Source organism: Cajanus cajan, chromosome 9 (assembly GCF_000230855.2).
Source record: "Cajanus cajan strain Asha chromosome 9, NIPB_CcT2T_4, whole genome shotgun sequence".
NCBI classification, from domain to species: Eukaryota; Viridiplantae; Streptophyta; class Magnoliopsida; order Fabales; family Fabaceae; genus Cajanus; species Cajanus cajan.
Genome location: NC_138525.1, coordinates 21,645,485 through 21,666,444, shown reverse-complemented (window position 1 = coordinate 21,666,444; position 20,960 = coordinate 21,645,485). Strand labels below are relative to the sequence as shown.

General features: G+C 29.8%; 2 protein-coding genes across 2 annotated transcripts; one reads left to right on the top strand and one right to left on the bottom strand.

Moving 5' to 3' along the window:
* Positions 1 to 6,150: 6,150 nt before the first annotated feature.
* Positions 6,151 to 7,248, top strand: LOC145952006 (F-box/kelch-repeat protein At3g23880-like). Its single transcript, XM_083064223.1, has one exon. It carries the CDS (start codon positions 6,151 to 6,153, stop codon positions 7,246 to 7,248), a length of 1,098 nt encoding a protein of 365 aa, XP_082920349.1.
* Positions 7,249 to 10,457: 3,209 nt separating this feature from the next.
* Positions 10,458 to 17,724, bottom strand: LOC145951866 (protein FAR1-RELATED SEQUENCE 5-like). Its single transcript, XM_083064013.1, has 2 exons — positions 14,345 to 17,724; positions 10,458 to 14,182 (listed from the first exon to the last, which is right to left on the bottom strand). Exon 1 carries the CDS (start codon positions 16,646 to 16,648, stop codon positions 14,507 to 14,509), a length of 2,142 nt encoding a protein of 713 aa, XP_082920139.1. The 5' UTR covers positions 16,649 to 17,724; the 3' UTR covers positions 10,458 to 14,182; positions 14,345 to 14,506.
* Between the last annotated feature and the right edge of the window lie 3,236 nt (positions 17,725 to 20,960).

Sequence of the window (20,960 nt, the reverse complement as noted above, 5' to 3'; positions counted from 1 at the left end):
TCAGCCACTTCCTTACCTGCCCTAATCCTTCTCCATTCAGATAGTAGTTGTTGATGTATGATTTCTTCCTCTGAGGGAACTAAGTGTTCGTCCTCATCGCTGTCTGGTACGTAATCCACTCCTCTACGAGACATTTCTAATATAAAAGAAAAACAAATATGATTCTAATAATATTTATAAATTTTGTAAATTATTTACTATTTATGAAGTTATTGAATTTGGGGTTTAGATATTAAATTTGATGTATGGTTTTTATTTACAATATTTAATAACTACGTTCAGTCGTTCAATATATATATATATATATATATATATATATATATTTATGATATTTATAGTTTTTATTAATTAAATTTAACACGGTATGTACTTTTATTTGAATTAATTAAAGTCATATAGTTTATAATATGTGTAAAATAATATATTTTGAGTATGTTGAGGAATTTTATTAAAAATTATTTAAAGTTGTCATCACATATATTATTTATCTTAACTTGCAATATAACTTATATATAGCAAAAGACATATTTTTTATACTGAAATGTAAAAAGTGAATTTACAATTATTTTATGTTTATGGTTAATAAATTAAGTACGAATTTCGTAAGAATATTCGTTATAATAAATATAGTTTTGTATTTTAAAATTTGGTTGACATACATCACATTTCATTAAACCATTAATGTGAGGATAAACGAGAATATATAATTTTTATATTATACTTACGTGTAAAAAGTAGTAGTAAATAGATGATAGTTTTTTGTAACCTGCAAACGAAGAATACAAATATATTCAGAAAATATAAAACAACTATGAATAACTTATATTAATGTCATATAAAGATTATATACATAACATAAAGTGTTACAAAATAAAACTCACAGCAACGAAGTCTACCGGAGAAGACGAAATTAACGCAAACCAACGGAGGAAGAGTTGGTGGAGAGAATGAGATGCATCATGTATAAATAGAGAATGAAATACATTAATGAGTTTCAATGGAATGGTTGGTCAAAGGCTGGTCATAAGTCAGTTGATGCGGCATGTCCCTGGTCAGCAGTCAGATGGTGGTGAGTAGTCACGTCATGCAGCAATAAAAGATCAGAAGGCGCGAAATTGGACATGCGTTTGGTATGTATTTTAAGACAATGGTAGGCAACATGTGCTACACAACACAAGTCAAGTAAATTAACACTTAAGACACTCATATTGCACAACAGCAGAACTATATTAGTACGTGTTAACTAAATTAAACAAGTTTATTAAAATTTAAATTTCATAGGTTGTACAACTGTTAACAGTTTAACAAATTTTGGTTGAATTTATTGTTTAATAATTTCAAACGTAATGTTATAGTACATTTTATACTATTTTAATGAATATAATAAATAACATTATTCGTATATATACACATTATATAAACAGGATATATTATGGTATCCATGAAAATTAATAGGTTTTGGTACTTTAAGTTATGTCAACAATTAATATTTCAAAAAATATTTAATATAATAAAAATTTAACATTCAAAATTAATATAACATCAATAAATATAAAACATGAATTAAAAATTAATAATGAAAAGGTAAATTTTCATTACAAATTTTAGTTATATGTGACAGAATAATCAAATATAAAAATAAATTAATATTAATAAAATATTCAAATAAATTAATTAAAAATTATTACAAGTGTTAAATTTATTTATATTATAAATTTAAGAAATTAGCAGCAAAGAATAAGTAAAATGTATTTAGGAAATATTAATATTGAAGTATTTAATTATAATAGATGGTATTAATGTATTATTAAGGTATGATGTATAATACATATATGATATATTCTTTCAAGATGGAGAGCAACCCGAGGACATCAAATCATTTGTATTGTCATGATTATGTGACAACTTCATCCGCAGAAGGTAGTCCCCGCATACTCGTGGATTCAAGTTTCATTTGTATTGAATGATGGCAATGGTTTTACAATGAGTTTAGATACAGAGTATGAAATTTCTTCCGACTCATCCTCCGATCAATTAAAATAATAATATTTTTTAATAAATTTATTATAAAATAATTATTTTATAATAAATTAATTAAATATTATTATTATTTTAATTGTTGGGACAAAAATTCGGAGAAACGATTCGGAAGCTGAATCATTTCTCTTTTGCAATTGTTTCAACTTTCAAATTCGTTCTCCAGTGTGTACACCTTTTTTTTTGGTTTTGTCATTGACCAAATAAGATGGGAAAAGAAAATATGAAATGATATGGGTTGATGGTTTTTTATATTATATACGTGTTGTACAATATTTATACATAAAATAATGTTTGCATTTGTCAACGTCATAATTTTATTATAAATGCTAGTTGTGTATTGTGAGGTTGAGTCCTCCTCATTGAACACCAAAAACATGAGTACAAGCAGCTCTCAGCCAAAGGTTTATGTCGTCTTTGAGGGACGGAACCCAGGAATTTATTACTGTTGGGAAGAATGTGAATCACAGGTTAGGGGCTACAAGGGTAACAAACATAAATCATATGCGACGTATGAAGAAGCATGGTCCGCTTGGATGATGTACTGCAACAAACAACGCACCGAAGAAAAAAAAAAGAAAACAAAGGTCACAGAAAATGTCCAAAAGAATCAACCAGTAGTGGAGAAGGTGAATTTTTCCATTAATTTATAGAAATATTATTTATTAGAAGAAATTATATATTTAATTTTTTTATGTTCGTTTTAGGTTTTAAGGCACATGATATTGCAGAGGACACAAATTCTGATGTGTTTCTTGTTCATCAAAGCATGGGAATATTGTTGTGTCACATATGTTCCGTTCGTGGTTATTCGGAGCCAATTTTCACAGTCGAGCAAAAACAAATTGTTGAAGGAGTTGAGTATCGTAGATACTACGGAACATTGGTTACGACTGATGTTGGGAACCTTGTATCATTGGGTAAATTTGCACCAAATGACTATGATGCTCAAGAGGATGTTTCCACTTCATTGATTCGTCGACTACTAGCAGCAACGAGTAAAAAGATTTGTGACTACAACTACTATAATGTTCAAATCCTGGAGGACCAACTTGAAAAAACAATGAATCAAAATCTGGAGCTGGAGATGGAGGTTTGTCTGTTAAATCAACAGATGGAAAATTTGACAGCTGCGAAGGAAAAAGATGAAGAATGATTGTCTGAAACATGTATCCTACTCCCCCGTAGTGGGTGGATATTTTGTTTCAATTTTGAAGAACATGATAAATGTTTTTGTTTTTGGTTTTCGAACATTTTGCATACCGTGGTTATTCGCTGTTTCGTTTGGTTTATCATATTCTGTATGTTTTTATGTTTAATTGTTAAAGTTCCGACTCAACTCACCCAACGTTGTGTTTATTTATTTATGCAGTTAACATTCACTGTTTTATGCGCTCCAATTATTATTCATTCAAAGGCATATGTTACATACTACTAATTTCATTTTCTTTTGTTTTTAGATGGACAAATTCATTAATATTTCATTGTAGTGTGCATGTTTAAATTCAGTGGTTAAATTTAAACATATTCTGTGTATAATTTATGTTAATTTAATGTAGTCAACTTGATTATAAACCCTAACAATATAATTGTAAAGTGAATCATTACAAATTATAAGACATAAAGAAAGTCATGTAATACACAATGTCTTACAAATGAAGAGAAACAACGTTACCCTTTTTGTACATATAGTATTTTCGGATCATGAGTAAAATAAAATTGAAGGACATCGTCCACCAAAAAGTTGTTTGAGCAGACGAAGTGATACCATCCTCCACCCATGTACCTTTTATCACAACTTCCCTTAAGTTGACACAAATATTCTTTACCTTCTTCATCTTGTATGACTATTTGTTGTTGTTCATCTGGGATAAAATTTGTAACCACATCACATGGAATAGTCTGCAACAGCAACATATTTTAACTATTAGTCATGAAAATTAGTAATTAAAATTTAACAAACTTGTCAGTACTTTATTAGTTAAAAAACTCACCAGGGGTTCAAATTGAAATAAATCATCTTCAGTAATTATTTTGATCCAACTTTTGTCAACCATAAACTGTTGTAAATTTTCTTCATCATTTGCAATTTCATAATTAATTTCAAATTTGCTTGCAGAAAAAACCCTTATTAAGAACTTATTATGTTCCAAATAATGCATCCAAACCAAATGATTGTTTTTAAGATGATAACTTTGTACTAGTTGCAAAGCACCAGTCAACTGGTAATCAACTCCACTTGAGTCGTATGCTAATTGCAAAGAAAATTCATTTCCTGCAGGATCAGTAATGACGGCAACCCCAACATTCATCTTATCTTGCCAAAAGAAATTAAAAGTTCCTCCAAGTGGCAATATATCCTAATATAAATTAATAAAAGGAAAAATTTCAACAAATAAAATTACATATTGATACAGACAAGTGCAGACATTTTATTTATAGACGACTAAGTATAAAATGATGAATACCTGTTCCTTATTTATGCTGGTTTTGAATGTTTGACAAAAGTTGGTTGAAAAATCAATACTACTTCTGTCTATGAATGCGTTTGGAATTGGATAATCTATTTCAACATATTTGTCATTGAATATACGTACATGGAAATAATTATTTCCTATAAAGTGCATCAAAATAATATGCACTGTCTTCATTTCATAGAAAGTTTCCATTCGAGTGCAGCCACTTCTAAACCAATGCTTATGTTTTCTTTTAGAAATTTCAAGAGTGCTGACATTCCCATTCGGATCCATGGCATAACATAAATCAGTAACCAGATGATGACCCCAGAATTTGTTAAAGTACTTGCATATTTTCATTGAATCCTGTATATTGAAAAATAAACAGTTTCATTGACAACGAAAACACTTGGTAAACATTGTTACTTAACATTATAAATAATATGAATTACCTCTCCTGGAGTTAATTTTGAACCCGAAGTTTTAAACCAGTATTTGAACTTCCCATTGTTAACAGATGTCGATGAAGATGCCATCTTAAAAATGTCAACAAAAATGTTTGTTTAGTAACAATTATATATGGTGTTGGATTCTGTACTTAAAATAAATTTCCAAATGAGACTGAATACAGACATACCTGGATGACACAAGGATGAACTGAAGTCTGAATAAAACCCAAACCAACGCAACACTTTTATACAATATCAGTTTGAATGTTTTATATTTTTGGTGAAATATGAATACCGTGTCTCGTATGAACGGTTGTGTTCTGGAAAAAAAAAATGACTCTTCTTTTCAACAATAAACCCTTCACAGAAAACACCAAATATGAACGGTTCGTACTTTACACTAAAATGGTACAACCCTTTACCCAAATGGATAATTGGATATTAATGATGTAAAAAAGAAAAAATAATAATAAGGCCAATCGACAGTAAAGCCAAAATGTAATAAATTTCTTCTTCCTATCACTGCGGTTAACAAATCGAGAACCAATTATGATTTCAGAAGTATAAAGTAAAAATCAAATCATACAGTGTTACACGCAGTAAGGACGGCGGTTCAGTATTAACAATAGTACACATGTTATGAGACAGACATGTCATCTCTGTAAGATTTTCGAAAATTACTTTAAAACACAAAATAATATAGAATATTAAAAATATTATTAAAAATTACATTTTTAATGTTAAGTAATACTTTTTTTTTCTCTGTACATTTACTCTTAAAATTCTCAAATTGAAGTCATTTTGTTTCATTACTTCAGTATATAATTCAAAAATAAATATAAAATTTACCCTTCTATACATCTTATTTATTTAATAATATCTTTTTACTGGAATACACAGTTTTATATTTATTAAATAGTAAAAACCCTGCAACCTCATCCACTTAAATCTAGTTAAAATAAAAAATAATAAATAAATGTATACAAAGGGGTGCATAAATTAAACAAAGACTTGTACTTGACCGAACGTCGCACGTAGGGACTGCACTATTTGGAAACTAAGAGATGCAACTTCTATCTACTATGGTTATGACTGTTCGTAAAAGTGATTTTTGTATAAATATCACCATCGTCATTTCTTACTCATCATTGTCTCACTTGTGGACCAATACAGTCGTCTCATTTTGTACACTGAACATCAGAATAAAAATGGCACTTCCATTGGAGATAGTAACGGAGATATTTTTGCGGGGACCAGTCAAATCATTTTGCAGAGCCAAAGCCGTGTGTAAGGTTTGGTTTGCTTTGTTTGCTGAATCTGTGGTGGCCAAAAGGCACTATGCCCTAGCAGTAGCACAAAATAGAATGACCAAAAAGATTATGTTTTTCTCTTGTTTCGTAAATGAAATACTATGCGTAGAGGTAACGCACCCTGTTGTTGCTCCACTCGCGAGTTGCATTCTTCAAAACCCAATCGCCAAATCCATTCGCTACAGTAAAATCGTTGGTACATGTAGGGGTCTCGTACTAATATCGGTTCCTACATCCATGTTGATTTGGAATCCCTCTACCGGATTTACTCGATCATTTTCTCCATGGGCACCTGGTACAAACAGTATTTGCGGTGATGTCTTTGGTCTGAACTTCTATGGATTTGGTTATGACCGATCTGAAGACAATTATGTTGTCCTTCAAATTTATCTTAGTAAAACAGATCCATCCCATCGCGGTTTGCTGTATTCTGTGAATGATGATTCATGGAGGGATTTCGAAGATGACTCCCTTTCGACTATTTCACACCCTTCTGTTTGTGTTCATGAGGGATGTATGGGACTGTATTTTGGAGATTCTCTTCACTGGATTACTTTCAACTATGAAACACATGCTGATGTTATTTTGACTTATAATTTATTTGAGTCAAAATTTTATCAACTAAGTATTCCTGATGAAGTTGAATTAGAACACTATAGGCTGTGTTGTTTGAGAAATATAAGAGACAATTTGGCTTTATGTACAGTCATGCAGGATCACAACTGGGACTACACGGTGGACATATGGGAAATGAAGGAATATGGTGTCACCACATCTTGGTCTAAGTTGACATGTATGCAGGTCAGTAATCACTTTCCAGGGTATATGTTACCCGCCTGTTCTTCTGAGAATTGCCTTGTATATGTCAACACTGAAACCGGACGTATGGCCACATGGAATGCAATAGACGAGACATTAGAATATACGACTTTTGACCATGTACTCCCATTTGAACACCACATGATAGTCTGTGAAGAGACAGTTCTTTCAACCTAAACTTAATGTAATTTTTCTCTTTTTTTACTGTAATTTTTTGGTTTATTTCCTGTAGGCATTGTATGTTAATATTTAGCATAAATTATTTAACATGTTATCAATTGGTATTTGTAATGTATACAGTATATAATATATCAATTTAATTTTTTTTATTATATATATATTATATTATTTCATTTGTATATGGAATTTGAACCAATTTATATTAAATATAATTTTATTTATAAAGTATTCATTAATAGTTTATAAAGAATTTATTATTTTAAAATTAAGCGTTAACCAACATTAACACACATCGAAACGTTGAACCAAACAATCAGTATTGAAACTGAAAAACAAATAATTTAATAATATTGTCAAACATTTAAAATAACAAAAACAATTATAAATAATAAAGTTGAAAAACTCTTGTATATTATAAAATAAAATTAAATAATATTTAAATAAATTACAAACGTATTAACATAATATTTATATTAAATAATTCAAATATAATACATGCTACATTATGATAAAATTTAACAAATATAATAATAATTTATACGTATACAGTATTTTTTATACATAAATCATTAAAAAACAAAAATGTAAACCAAAAAATCACTGCTAATAAACCCATGTGACCCTTCATGTGCTTTGCATACATACACGTAACCATTTCAAATTCGAAACTGCCCAAACCACGATGAAAACACCATAATTACACGTTCTACAAAATGAAATTTATTTTCAGAAGTGGCATACAAAGCATCTCATCGTAAAGGCCAAAACAACAATTTTTTCTTCGTCTTCCTCTGCCAAATTGGTAATATCCATTGAAGACAAACACTGAAATTCACCACCTTTGTCTTTGCAAAGGTAAACAACATCTACTTGTATCGTTCTATTTTATTCCAAACCCCTTCATATTTCAACTTTATTTTTTTAACTTTTGTTTCTTAACACAAAAATATTAACAACACTTAAATGTATGTATGTTGTTTTAGCTTTCAGTAAGTTTGGGTTTTTCATCATTTTTTATACTGTTATTATGAACAAAACATTGACTGTAAAAGTGTTTTGTTCGTCCCATGTATTGTCTTTGTTGCATGTTGTATATTAAATAAAAAAATTTATAATGCAGAAAATGGACCCTGTTATGAATTCTGATATGGATAACATAGTGAAACAGTTCAGATGTCCGTTATCACCAAATAAGGTTATCTTTTTTTATATTTTTTCTTTGCAATTGGATATAAATGATTTAACAGTATATTCAAATATTAATATTAATACTGATTCTTCGTTCAATTGTTTTGTTATTGTTAGGATCGAATTTTTATAAATGCTAACTTTTACAGACACTGGAATGGTAAGATAGATGTAGGCGACTGCATCATAACAGACCCAAACGGGAATACGTTTAAACTTATTTTGAAAAATTTAGGTCAAACTGTTGGCATGTTTTATGGGGTAAAACAAATTGTAAATTTCTATGGTCTCACATCCGAACACATAGTTGACTTCTACTACAATGACACTAACACTTTTCATATGCGTATTTATAATTTTGCTGAGGAGGAAATATGCTATCCTCCGTTGAAAAAAGAAACCAACAACACTTCAACAAATATGGGGTAAACTTTACATACTCATAAACCCCAATGTATTATTATTTTAATACTATTTGTATTTTGTACTACTAAATTACACTTTTCATTTTCTCAGCATCGATACTGTCAAAATTATGCTACCTGAAATTCAAAAGGAAGATTTACTTGACAATCGTCAAACATTTCCACCAACCCAACTTCAATCACATCCTGCAACCCAACTTCATAAACATCCAATTGCTTGGTTTCCAACCATCAGCAAGGCCGCTTCATCCGGACGACAGCCTTTGGTGAGCAATTACATGAATTATATTTGTAGTTATTTTTTTATTAAATCAATTATATGTTTATGACCAACACCTTGTACTTATTGCGTTATTGCAGTATTTTCCAGTAAAATATGTTGATGTCTGGAACATTAACAACTACAAAATTTCTGTCTTGATTGATGAGCATGGAAATATGATCAAGTCTGACATTAACAGGAAGTCTAGTAAGCGCAACAAAAAGGAGTTTTACCTGGGCAAATAGTGGGGTCAGCTAATTAAGCGACAAGGATACAACCAACACCAAAAGTTGAAAGTTGAAAAACTCAATCACCCTAATTATTTAGTTTTAAATGTTCAAAAAGCTTAATTCAGTAGTTTATATTATATTTTTATTGGGGCCGGCTTAACGGTTTATGCTGCCCGGATTCCTTCTGTTTTTTCGTACACTGTTCCAAGTCAATATTTAACATTTTGTAATTACTTTATTTGGTACTCATACTTTAATATTGTCATTCTTTTATAACTAATTTTTATGTCTTTCATTAATAGTTGCATGAATTGGATTATGTACTTTGGTTCTATATTCGCCAAATATATATTTGGTTCTATGAGACTAAACTCAACCATCGATAGTCGATATTAATGTGACTCAAATCCTAGTCACACATTGCTTCTCTTTGAAGGTCACACGAAATAACAATACAGGTCGACAATAATAAAGGTTTGTTCATTATTAAATTTAATTTTTATTTATTAATTATTATTAAATTTTTATATCATTTATTTTATTATTACTCCGATGCATGTTTATATTTTTTACTTAAATTTTGTCAGTATCATTATACCAATAAATCACAATTTTGGGATTAGGTTCATGATATATACACCACCTTTTGTTTATAACTACACCTCCTTTTTGAAAAAATTAATAAAATTTCAAAAATGTTTTGAATTTTTTTTGTTTTTAATTTATACTTAAACATGTACAATATTTATTTTAGTACTTTTTTTCTATACATCTTCGCTATTTTTTTTCTATTTTTACATGCACCTTCTTACCTTTCCATCTGTATATATAATCACCCTTCGGATTATACTTTTCACATCCCAACAACATACCACAACACCAACCTCAATCGCAACTCAATTTTTAGATTTGGGTTTATAAATTATTTTTAAAATTATACTAATATAATATTATTTTCAACAAATAACCATACTACAAATCATTTTCGAGTATTGGTCCCTAACTCCATCTATCAACCACCAAAAACACAACATTATATTATTATGTGTAATTTATTTTAATATTTAACATCATCTGTTAAACATATTATCAATTGGTATTTCAATAATATATGTTATATATTATATAATTTTTTTTAAAAATTTGTTGTATGCAATTTGAAGGAAAAAGTAAAAAAAAATGGCTTATTTATGGAACGTCAAACGAGACAGAATGGAACGTCAAATGAGACAGAATGGAACGTAAAACGAAAGAATCAGAATGATTACTCATGACGGTCATCACTCATCAACCGATTTGACCCTTCACTTGGTTTCCATACATACACCTATGCATTTAAAAATCCAAAACCCCAACGCAGTATCCAACGATAATAATTACAATTACTGTAAATTCATATTTTTTTAATTCATTTAACAAAAGTCCAAATTCAAAATATCAAAACACCAATTCACAAATAAAGTTACACAACAAAAAATCAACCTTTTCATATTCTTCCTATTGCGTATCCGTAAACCCTAAAATCCATTGAACACAATCAGCCAACATCAGTCACTTTACACACACAAAGTCGGCAATACACACACAAGTGCCATCATTTCATCATTCTCTCGACCCTAAACAAATACAAGACAACAACCCACTTTCATCTTCTCCGAAGAATCATCTTCTCTGAACAATCATCTTCTGCCCACAGTCATCTGAAAAACTTCAAAATCCTTGGTTAGTTAACTTCATCATCTTCATTATCGTTGTTGAGGCACAAAATTATTTTCTTTTTAAGGCTTAATGTTTATCATACTTTACTTGATATAAAAACCAAAACTTTACATGTTAAATTCGTCCATTACAGTGTTCTTCGTCTGTATTGTCTAATACAAAATAAAAAAGCACTGTTCTTCATTGCATGTATCCTTAATAATCATTTCATACATTGCATATATTATTTTTGTCAAAGGTTGTTTTTATGTCAACGGTTTAGGGTTTATGTTCGATTGTGGAATTGAAGCCTTCAATTTACTTGTCTTTGTTCCTGTTCAAGACATATAATGGACACTTTTAAAGACGCTGATCAGGAAAACCCACCAACACACTTCAGATTTGAAGTCTACCCAAATAAGGTTAACTTATTTTATGTTAAATCAAATTCAATAACAGAATTCCAACGTATTCATAACTTATGTTCTTCCATATTTTTGTTTTGTTTTTCTTTAGGGTCGCATCTATTTAAATGCAAAATTTTACAACTATTGGATCTGTAAAATTGAACCAGGCGAGTGTCTGATTACAGACCCACAAGGAAACTCCTTCAAGGTTTACCTCAAAAATTTATGTAAAACTGTTGCTATATTTAACAAAGGCGTAAATGACATGATTGATTTTTATGGTATAAAAAACAAACATATTGCTGAGTTTTGGTACAAGGGGTCAAACGAATTTAAGTTGCGTATCTATACTGCTGCTGAAGAGGAAATATCCTATCCTAAAATTAAAAATGAAAAAGGCCAGAGTTCTAAAAGGTACATATAATCCTAAACTATATTTCATTAACTTTAATTTATTCATTATTTATTTATTTTTTTATTAATCTGCACTTTGAATTTTCTCAGCAAGGTTAATGTCCCACTTCTCCACCCTAAGAATGAGATTATAGATTTAACAGAGGTTGATTCACCACCACCCGAAGAACAACTTCTACAACTGCCTTTTCCAACAGATCATATGCCAACACATCCTGTTCCTTGGTTTCATACTATAACAAAATCTGCGGCGACTGGAAGACAACCGTTGGTATGGAATTACATCATTGTTTTTAAATTAACAAAATATTTTATTTCTAAAATCAATATACATAATGATGTTAATAATTCACTTTCATTCTTATTTCCAGTATTTTCCGGTCAAATACGTTGATGTTTGGGGCATAGACAATTACAATTCTTGTGTCTTAATCAACCAACATGGACAGATGGTTGAAGCTGAGATTAAAAAAAATCAACACAGCGAAACAAAAGGGAGTTTTATGTTGGCAAGGAATGGGGGCAGCTTATTAAAGGCCAACAATACAACACAGGCATACGACTTAAGATTCAAAAACTTGGAAACTTCAAGTTCCTGATCCTCCATGTTACGAAACCCTGACTTGGCCTTCTTATTTTATGCATCTTTTATAACTCTTTCACTTCATTTTACTGGTTCTGTATCATGACATTGTGGTTTTTTTATCAGTATCCCAATTAACAATCATGACAATTTCACGGTACTTTTAAAATCTATTTAACTTATTGCGTAATTTAAACCAACTTCATTTTTTTTACAGTATTATTTTTTAATTTATATCATAATTGGTTCCTGATGTTTTTTAAAATATGTTTAGCCTTTTATATATGTTTAGGGTTTTATATATATATGTTTAGCCTTTTATATATGTTTAGCCTTTTATATGATCGTCATTTCAATCAGACGTTGAGATAGGTATTTTCATCATACGAATATAACAGGGTGTTACATTTTCTCATTCCATTCTTTGATTGCATCATTTTAAGGGATAAATACAATGATGTGCTTCAGATTATTTTTCAATCTACATTATGTAAATCATACTTACGAACCAGTGGTTTTCTCCCTTACTGTTGGATTCTTTGTTTCACTTTATAAGCAAATTGCACATCCATGACACTTTGTTGAATTAACATTCCTTATTGGTGTCTCTAAAGATTAATTTATGGTTCAACTTCAATTATTTTAGTAATTTAAAAATAATTTGTAATAAATGTAATAAGCTGACGGATAATTCTTGACACTGTATTTGGTAGTCGGGATATATAATACGATATGATTTGAGAGTAACATATGATAAGACCATCATAAATTATAATGTTATTCAATGTTGGTGCAAACCATGTTAACAAATAAAATAACAATATTATATCATATGTTTTCTATTTAATATAAACTAACAACATATGATCAAAATTATGTTTAAATAACAATTTGTATTTCATTAAAATTATATATAACTTTTTAGAAAGTAATTTATAACTTTTTATTTAAAGCAATTTCAAAATAAATTTTTTTTAACTATATTATATAAGTTTTTTTTTTACCTACTTATTTTTCCAACTGGTTAAGGTTTGAATTTCAAAAAAAATGTATTTATTTAAATTAATTTTTTTAACTATATAAAACTAAAATTAAATGTATATCAACGGCTGCATAAATTAAATAAACACTTGTATTCCACCGGACGTCGGACGCAGGGATTGCAGTGTTTCGAAACACAACGAAAATTACAAAAAATTTAAACACATTACAAATTTCATAAACATAAATTATTAAATACAATCAATTAAAATAATATTAAACAACTAATTACAATACAATCAACTATATACATATTATATATACAATGTTTCCGGTAACCTATAGGCACGTTAAAAGAAACAAACCAAAACCCATGTCACCCTTCAAAATCGTAATATCCATTGAAGCCATTCACCCAATAATTTCAGCAATAAACCCCAATTTTGGGATTACACTTTCCACCTGCCAACAACATACAACAACACCCTCAATGGCAATAGCAACCCAATTTTTTCAAAAATTCAAAATATATTGGTTTCAAATTCAAATATTTGTATCTTTAAATATTCATGTATCATAATTTCATTACTGAATAATATTTTCCAACTACAATCAAATACAATATAAAATAAAACTTCTGCATAAATAACAACAAAAGTCACATTCATCTAAATTTTCAATCCAAACTATGTGAATTCATGCATTTCCATTCTACTGCAACCGCCATCAATCGTATAAAAAACCTGCAAATACAATTTAATAACAATTATCAGCAATCGATTAGTTCCAATATTACACATACACAACTAAAATAATATAACATCATACTAATACAATAAAAATTAACTTACTACTTCTCATACACCTACAATAACACACTTGAGTTACTAATTCATAAACATTACCTGCATCACTGAATGCTGGAGATAACGACACTTCATAACTATATATTGATTCTGACTGTGAAACAGACATGTCACCAACCCCATTATCAACTTCATCGCATTTGTCAAACAAATCTTCAATGTACTCATCTTCCTACAATGACAACATTAAACACATCACATCTAACTCTGTTTTACAAACAAATATATAATTTTAATATAATTTATATTCGTTACCTCTTCATTTTCGTAACCTACGTAACTTTCTTCAAATTCAATACTCATTCCACATGTGCTTTGTTCCATATCATCCAAATTCTGTTGTCTTCCACACGTTCTCATGTTATGACCTATTTGTTTACACAAACTACACTTATTACTCTTTTTTGATTTCCTACCTTTGCGCCATGAACCTTCAACAACACACCTTCCTTTACTTCTAGCAATGGCAGGATTTCTTATCACTACACTTAATTCATCATCCAATGCATTGCCTTCTTCGGATTCATCACCTTTTTTACCTCTTATTTCAGCTAATTCATTTACAACTTTATCCCTTTTATCAACATAATCATCATATGTTTCACATGCCAAAGTACTTAGCTCTTTAAAATACTCCATTAATGACAAGTATCTAGCATCTTTCTCAGAGTCCCACCTATGTCTACTAACATTGCCCTTCACTTCATCCTTCGCAACCTTAGTCCACCTTTTTAACACCAAACATTTAGGTAACTCTGATAAATTCAGATGAACCAACACTGCAAGTATATGATCACATGGAATGCCGACTAATTCCATTCTTAAGCACGAACACTTCAAATCACACGGTGTTGATTGATATGACACATGCCATTGTTTGTCAATCATTTCATATTTTCTCACTATGTATATACAACAACCAAATGTCTGCTTGCAACCAATCACCCTCATCAAAGATGAACTATGAAGCTGATCACGAAATAATTTTAGTATTTCTTTCGTATAACACTTTGCCCCCGATAGCTCAAGGTTATGATAATCTGTTTCTGGAACGGGATCACCATGAATTGATGCAAAGTCAGCTTCAACTTCCCTATAACGCATATAACTCACAAGACGATAAAATTGTTGAACAAACTCTGTCAGATTAATCTTCGGATGAATATATTTTTTCAACTCAGAATGTAATCCTTCACACCGAGAAGTTGCCCTAAAACCACCAAAGAAAGCCCCTCTAATATAAGCTATACACCACATCTTCCTCTTTTCAAATAAGTCTATAACCCAAGGATGATCATGCAACTCAAATTTGTTCAACATTTCAGACCACTTCTTTCGAAATTCACCAATTTCATACTCACCCAACATGCATTTTCTTAGATCCTTTGTAAATGCTGGCTTCTTAATGTTAGTTGTCGCATTCCTTAATAAGTGCCATGCACACAATCTATGCTGTGAATTAGGAAATACCTTTCTTATCGCATTTTTCATTGCAACATCACCATCAGTGATAATAGACATTGGAGACTTTCCTTTCATGGCTTCTACAAATTGCCCAAGTACCCATATATATGTTTCTACAGTTTCATTTGAAACAATAGCACTCCCAAATACTATCGTATGATTGTGATGATTAACACCAGAAAATACAACTACAGGACATAAATACTTATTTTTCCCATAGGTTGCATCAAATGCTAACACATCACCAAAAACTTCATACTCCATCTGCATCATGCCATCACACCAGAACAAATGTTGCAATCTGTTTTCCTCATCAACAGTGTGACCAACATACATTAAAGGATCACTGCGTTTTAAACCATTCAAAAATTCCAGTGCACATTTTGAATCCAAACCTTGCAACCTTCTTTGCCTTCCAATTTGATTGTATATGTCCTTTTTACAAAAAGAAAGTCTCTCATACCCTCCAGGGTGATCTGCAAGTGACCCATAAACTTGAGGAGTACTTATGCCAACTTTTCTCATTTTATTCAACTGCATTATATCTAACTCACTCATATCTCTATGAGAAGCTAACATTCTACAATACTTATCTTCCAAAAAACTATGGTTGTGGTCATCCACAAAATATGTAATGTACCATAGTCCACATCTGCTATCAATATGCACTCTTAGTTTTGCTTCACATCCGCACCTTGTCTCCGGTGTTTGCTTTCGCTTTCGATTCTGTATGTTCAAACCACGGTTATCTCTAAATCCTTCCTTGAAACAAACAAAGGTTTGTTGTAATTTTTCCCCCTTAATATTTCTCAAAATCTTGCTCTTTCTTGCGGCAAATCCATTAACTTTTGCAAACCAGTAATAAAATAAATAAGCCATCTCAACACTTACAAATTGAACATTCCTAAGCTCATGGGGACTTAAATGCAAATCTAAATTAAAAATATCATCCAAAGTAGAAACTATCACCCCGTTTTCACTGTCAAAAACCTCAAATCTTCCTTCATTAACAACATTTTCCACTTCTTCATCACAAATTTCCTGTAAATCAATAACCAAATTCTCATCTTCCTCATTCTCATTTATATTATCTTCTCCTTCACTTATTCCTTCAAAATTAAACACCCCTTCATTTATGCCTTCAAAATTATCTACTCCTTCATTTATGCTTTCACAATTATCTACTGCTACTGCCACCTAAAAAGTTTTAATCCTCAATTAAAGCTTTTCAGAACATCAGAAAATTAAAAACAATATCAACCTTCATCATCACACTTATCACACACATGACACAACGCAATATTAAAGGATACAACCCTAAACATGACACAAATGTCACTTACCTCTATACTTGAATTCTCAAACTCCATTCTACTTTCACGTTTAATAACAATAAGTCAATCTATGAACATCAAAACACTTCCGTAGCAGTTAATCTCTCTATTAACTGTACACACGAGAAACAGATGTATCAACAAAAATCCACATACATATAAAATCAAATGCAAAATAAACAAAAAACGTTAACCTCCAAAACGGATTCTTTTGTACGCCACACTTTAGGTTTCAACAATAAAAAAAATCGATTCGTCACCTCTTAAACCTAACAAATCTTCGCACCGGTTGCGGAGTACCACCAACAACAACGGACGGGCCGCCGGAGGCCCACTTCGAACAGATCCACAAAAGGACCACGACGCCAATCGCACCTCGTAATCGGAACTGACACAACCAAAACACCACACCCTAATAAACCTTAAAACACAGACAAATAAAAATTTTACAAGGACTACTTTGCAATATATTACATCTTACTCATTATATTATAATCTGAACCCTTCAATATTATAATATTATATCTACGGTCATCATAAACCTTACACATGCAGCACGGATGGACCACTTCTCCAACTTCCCTATCAGAGACTTCACCGTATAACAAAGTGAGAGATAAAAAGTGAAGGAAGAAAGTGTGACATATATATATATATCCTAATTGAGATGACAAATAAATGAAGAGAAATAATACTAAAAATTACATAAAAGTGTTATTATATAACTAAGTAAAATTGTAGAAAATAATTTATATTACGTGAAGAATTTTTACACGACGATGATCATATATGCATGATACATTTTTTGATTTTTATAAACAGTGCTACTTAAAAATTATACTTATCATTATTTTTAATTGACTTAGAACGTAAAATAATTTTATATTATCTATACATAGAAATTATACTCTTAATTTTATATATTTAAAACCTAAAATTTTACATTATTAACTGATTAATTACATATATAGGAGCAATATTATTGACCTAAACAAGTTACGTAGGAGTATAGTACATTATATTCACCATCCAACACGGAGAAAAGGTGTTCAAAAAGCTGTGACAAAGTGAAGACCGGATCATATAATCCTTTTTTCTCTGTCCCAGCACTCTTCTGCATAATAGATAATTCAAAACGAGCATTATTATTGAACTAATTTTTGTCTTCATATAAAAATGAACTCAGCGACAATAATGATGTTGGAAAAGAAAAAAGAAATAAAGTAAGCGGTTAGGTTGCTACTTTCTGTCAGCTACTGAATCTAATAGGCAAATTGTTTGATTAATTATTATTTTATCAACATTTCTGTTATCTCAAATTCTTAATAAGACTTGCTTAAGAAGAACAAGTAGTGTTCCATTTCAAAATCTGACCCAAGTAGATGTAGATCACTCAAATTTCGGGTGTTTTTAAATAATTGGTCGTTGGAGTTCAGAAATATGTTCATTGGAGAGTTTCAACCTCACTTTATCAGTCAATTTGTAAGTTAAATTAGATTAATTCTAATCCATTTTTTTAAAATTGGTTAAAAAAATAAAATTTATTAAACAAAACATATTTTTTTTATTAAACTGATTTTAAAATATTTTTCTACAAATATATAATTGCAAAATCAGAAAATATTCTGTAACTTATACTACGTTTTGTTTACAAGACCCGTGATCGTGAAAATTTCCCTCCCAAAAACAGATTATTCTATATCATGTAAAAGTTTGGTCAATGGATACAAACTGATAAACTTGTGTGAATTAGTATTTATTTGCCCTTTTAGTTTTAACCGTATGTAAAAACTAAAAAGTTCATGCGTTTGTTCCCCGTGCTATGTGCAGAGTTTATTGAAAAGCTTTTGAAAAGGTAGGTATTATGGACTATCAGAAAAAAAATTTCTATTTGACCAACTCATAGTCATAAAAGTGGGGATATCTAAGGTATTTTCTTTTAATATAAAGAAATACAATCGATAGAAATAGAAGATAGATAAATAAAATATTTAAGAGTATTTAATTTTAAAAATAAAAAAATCAATTTTATTAAGTATATTTAAAAGTTAATCCTTAATTGATTAAAGTTTGCTTTTAATCATTTAAAATTTGCTTTCAATTGATTAAACGGTATATTTCAACTTCCAAGTGAATTTTCTCTGCTGAATAAGCTGATTGGAATTTCATTCCTTCAACCTCTTCCAGTGCTATGCATAAATATTTTTTAATGAGACTCACCAACTTTTTATTTTACCTTTATTAAAGAACATTAATTTTTTGCATTATCTTTATTTTCACCTTCTCCACTCAATTATGGCTATAGTTCTTACCTACCAAATAATAATACAATGTTAGAGGTGTGTTTTTACAGATTTTATTTACATACAATCAAATTCTTTTAATACAATTATATATCAAGATTTAAAATCAAAATTGTTGATTAAATTAAAACAATTTTAATCTGTGGATGTGGATTGATTAACGTGTTGGACATTAATATTATTCCAAGTATCTATGGATGCGTGAAGTGAACACAAACATGAAGGGGAAAAAGGATGTTTATCTTAATGTTATCGGTTCTCTTACTGCACCACGTTTTTACTTTTAAAAACACGAAAAACAACATCATCGGAAAATGGGTGGTTTGATTTGATTGAGCAACTATGAAATACTAAAGCAATAGTATTAAGTGACCAACCCAGAAGAGCAACGTTACCTACAGTTGGAACTACACTAAGGAATCAACCATCTTCATGATTATATGTGCACCGATTGGTATCCATGCAAGTGCTTCGTCCATCATATGTCGCTAGTGCTGCTGAATAAGACCAACACAGTGATTATCACTTTGGACTTTGGCATATAATGGCTAATGTTCGGGAAGAAGAAAGATAAGTTAGTTGAAGTGATAAAGAGGATATGGGTTCGAATCTCCCCACTAACAATTAATAATTAACAATTAATATTTGCCGTTAAAAAAAAAAAGTTAGTTGAAGCTTGAAAAATCATCTCTTTCATTCTAATTTTTATATTGATTGATATTTAAACTTCTTTTAATAAATTAAGAAAATACTGTTTTATTAACATATTTGTATTCTTTTCTAAATTTTATATAAATATTATTATTAACTGCTCTAAGATAATTATTTCAGGGGGACAAGAGTCTTTTAAAGAAATACGTTAGTTTGTTAAGCTTGAAAAAAAATGATTCTTAAAAAAAGCTTCTTAAAAAAGTAATTTTTAATGAAATTTTAAAAAGTATATAAAGTTTGCTTCTTAAAAAAAAAGAGAACTATTTGTTTTTAAAATAAGTAGTTTAGACAAATGTAACATTTTCTACCATTCAAGCAAATACACGTAATTAAAGATTTTAAAAATAAAAATCTATAATAAAATGCCTAGATGGAGAAGGTTTACATTAGCATCAAGTCCAATAAAACAACTATTTATGTTGTCATCGAAAAAAATTAAGTACCATATAATAAATATGAACTAAAAAAATAAAAGAAAATAACTTAGCTCTTCAAAAGTCAGGTAATAAGCAATAAAATCTATAAAAAAAAATTCCTAAGCATAAGAAAATAAATCTAACATAGTTTCAATGTTATATTTCTATCAAGTTAAAGACTTAGAGGACATCCACGAGATCTAAATCTCATTATTAGTACCAACCTCCCCTCATATGCACATACACACAATTCACAACAAGCATAATGATGTATGCATCGACCTAATCTAGTTCTATGTACATATATGTGGGTGTAACACACACTCAATTTACAACAAGTATGATGAAGTATGCATTAATTCTATCTAGTTCTACATTTATGCATGTAGGGGTGTAACACACGCACACATATAATTCACAACAAACA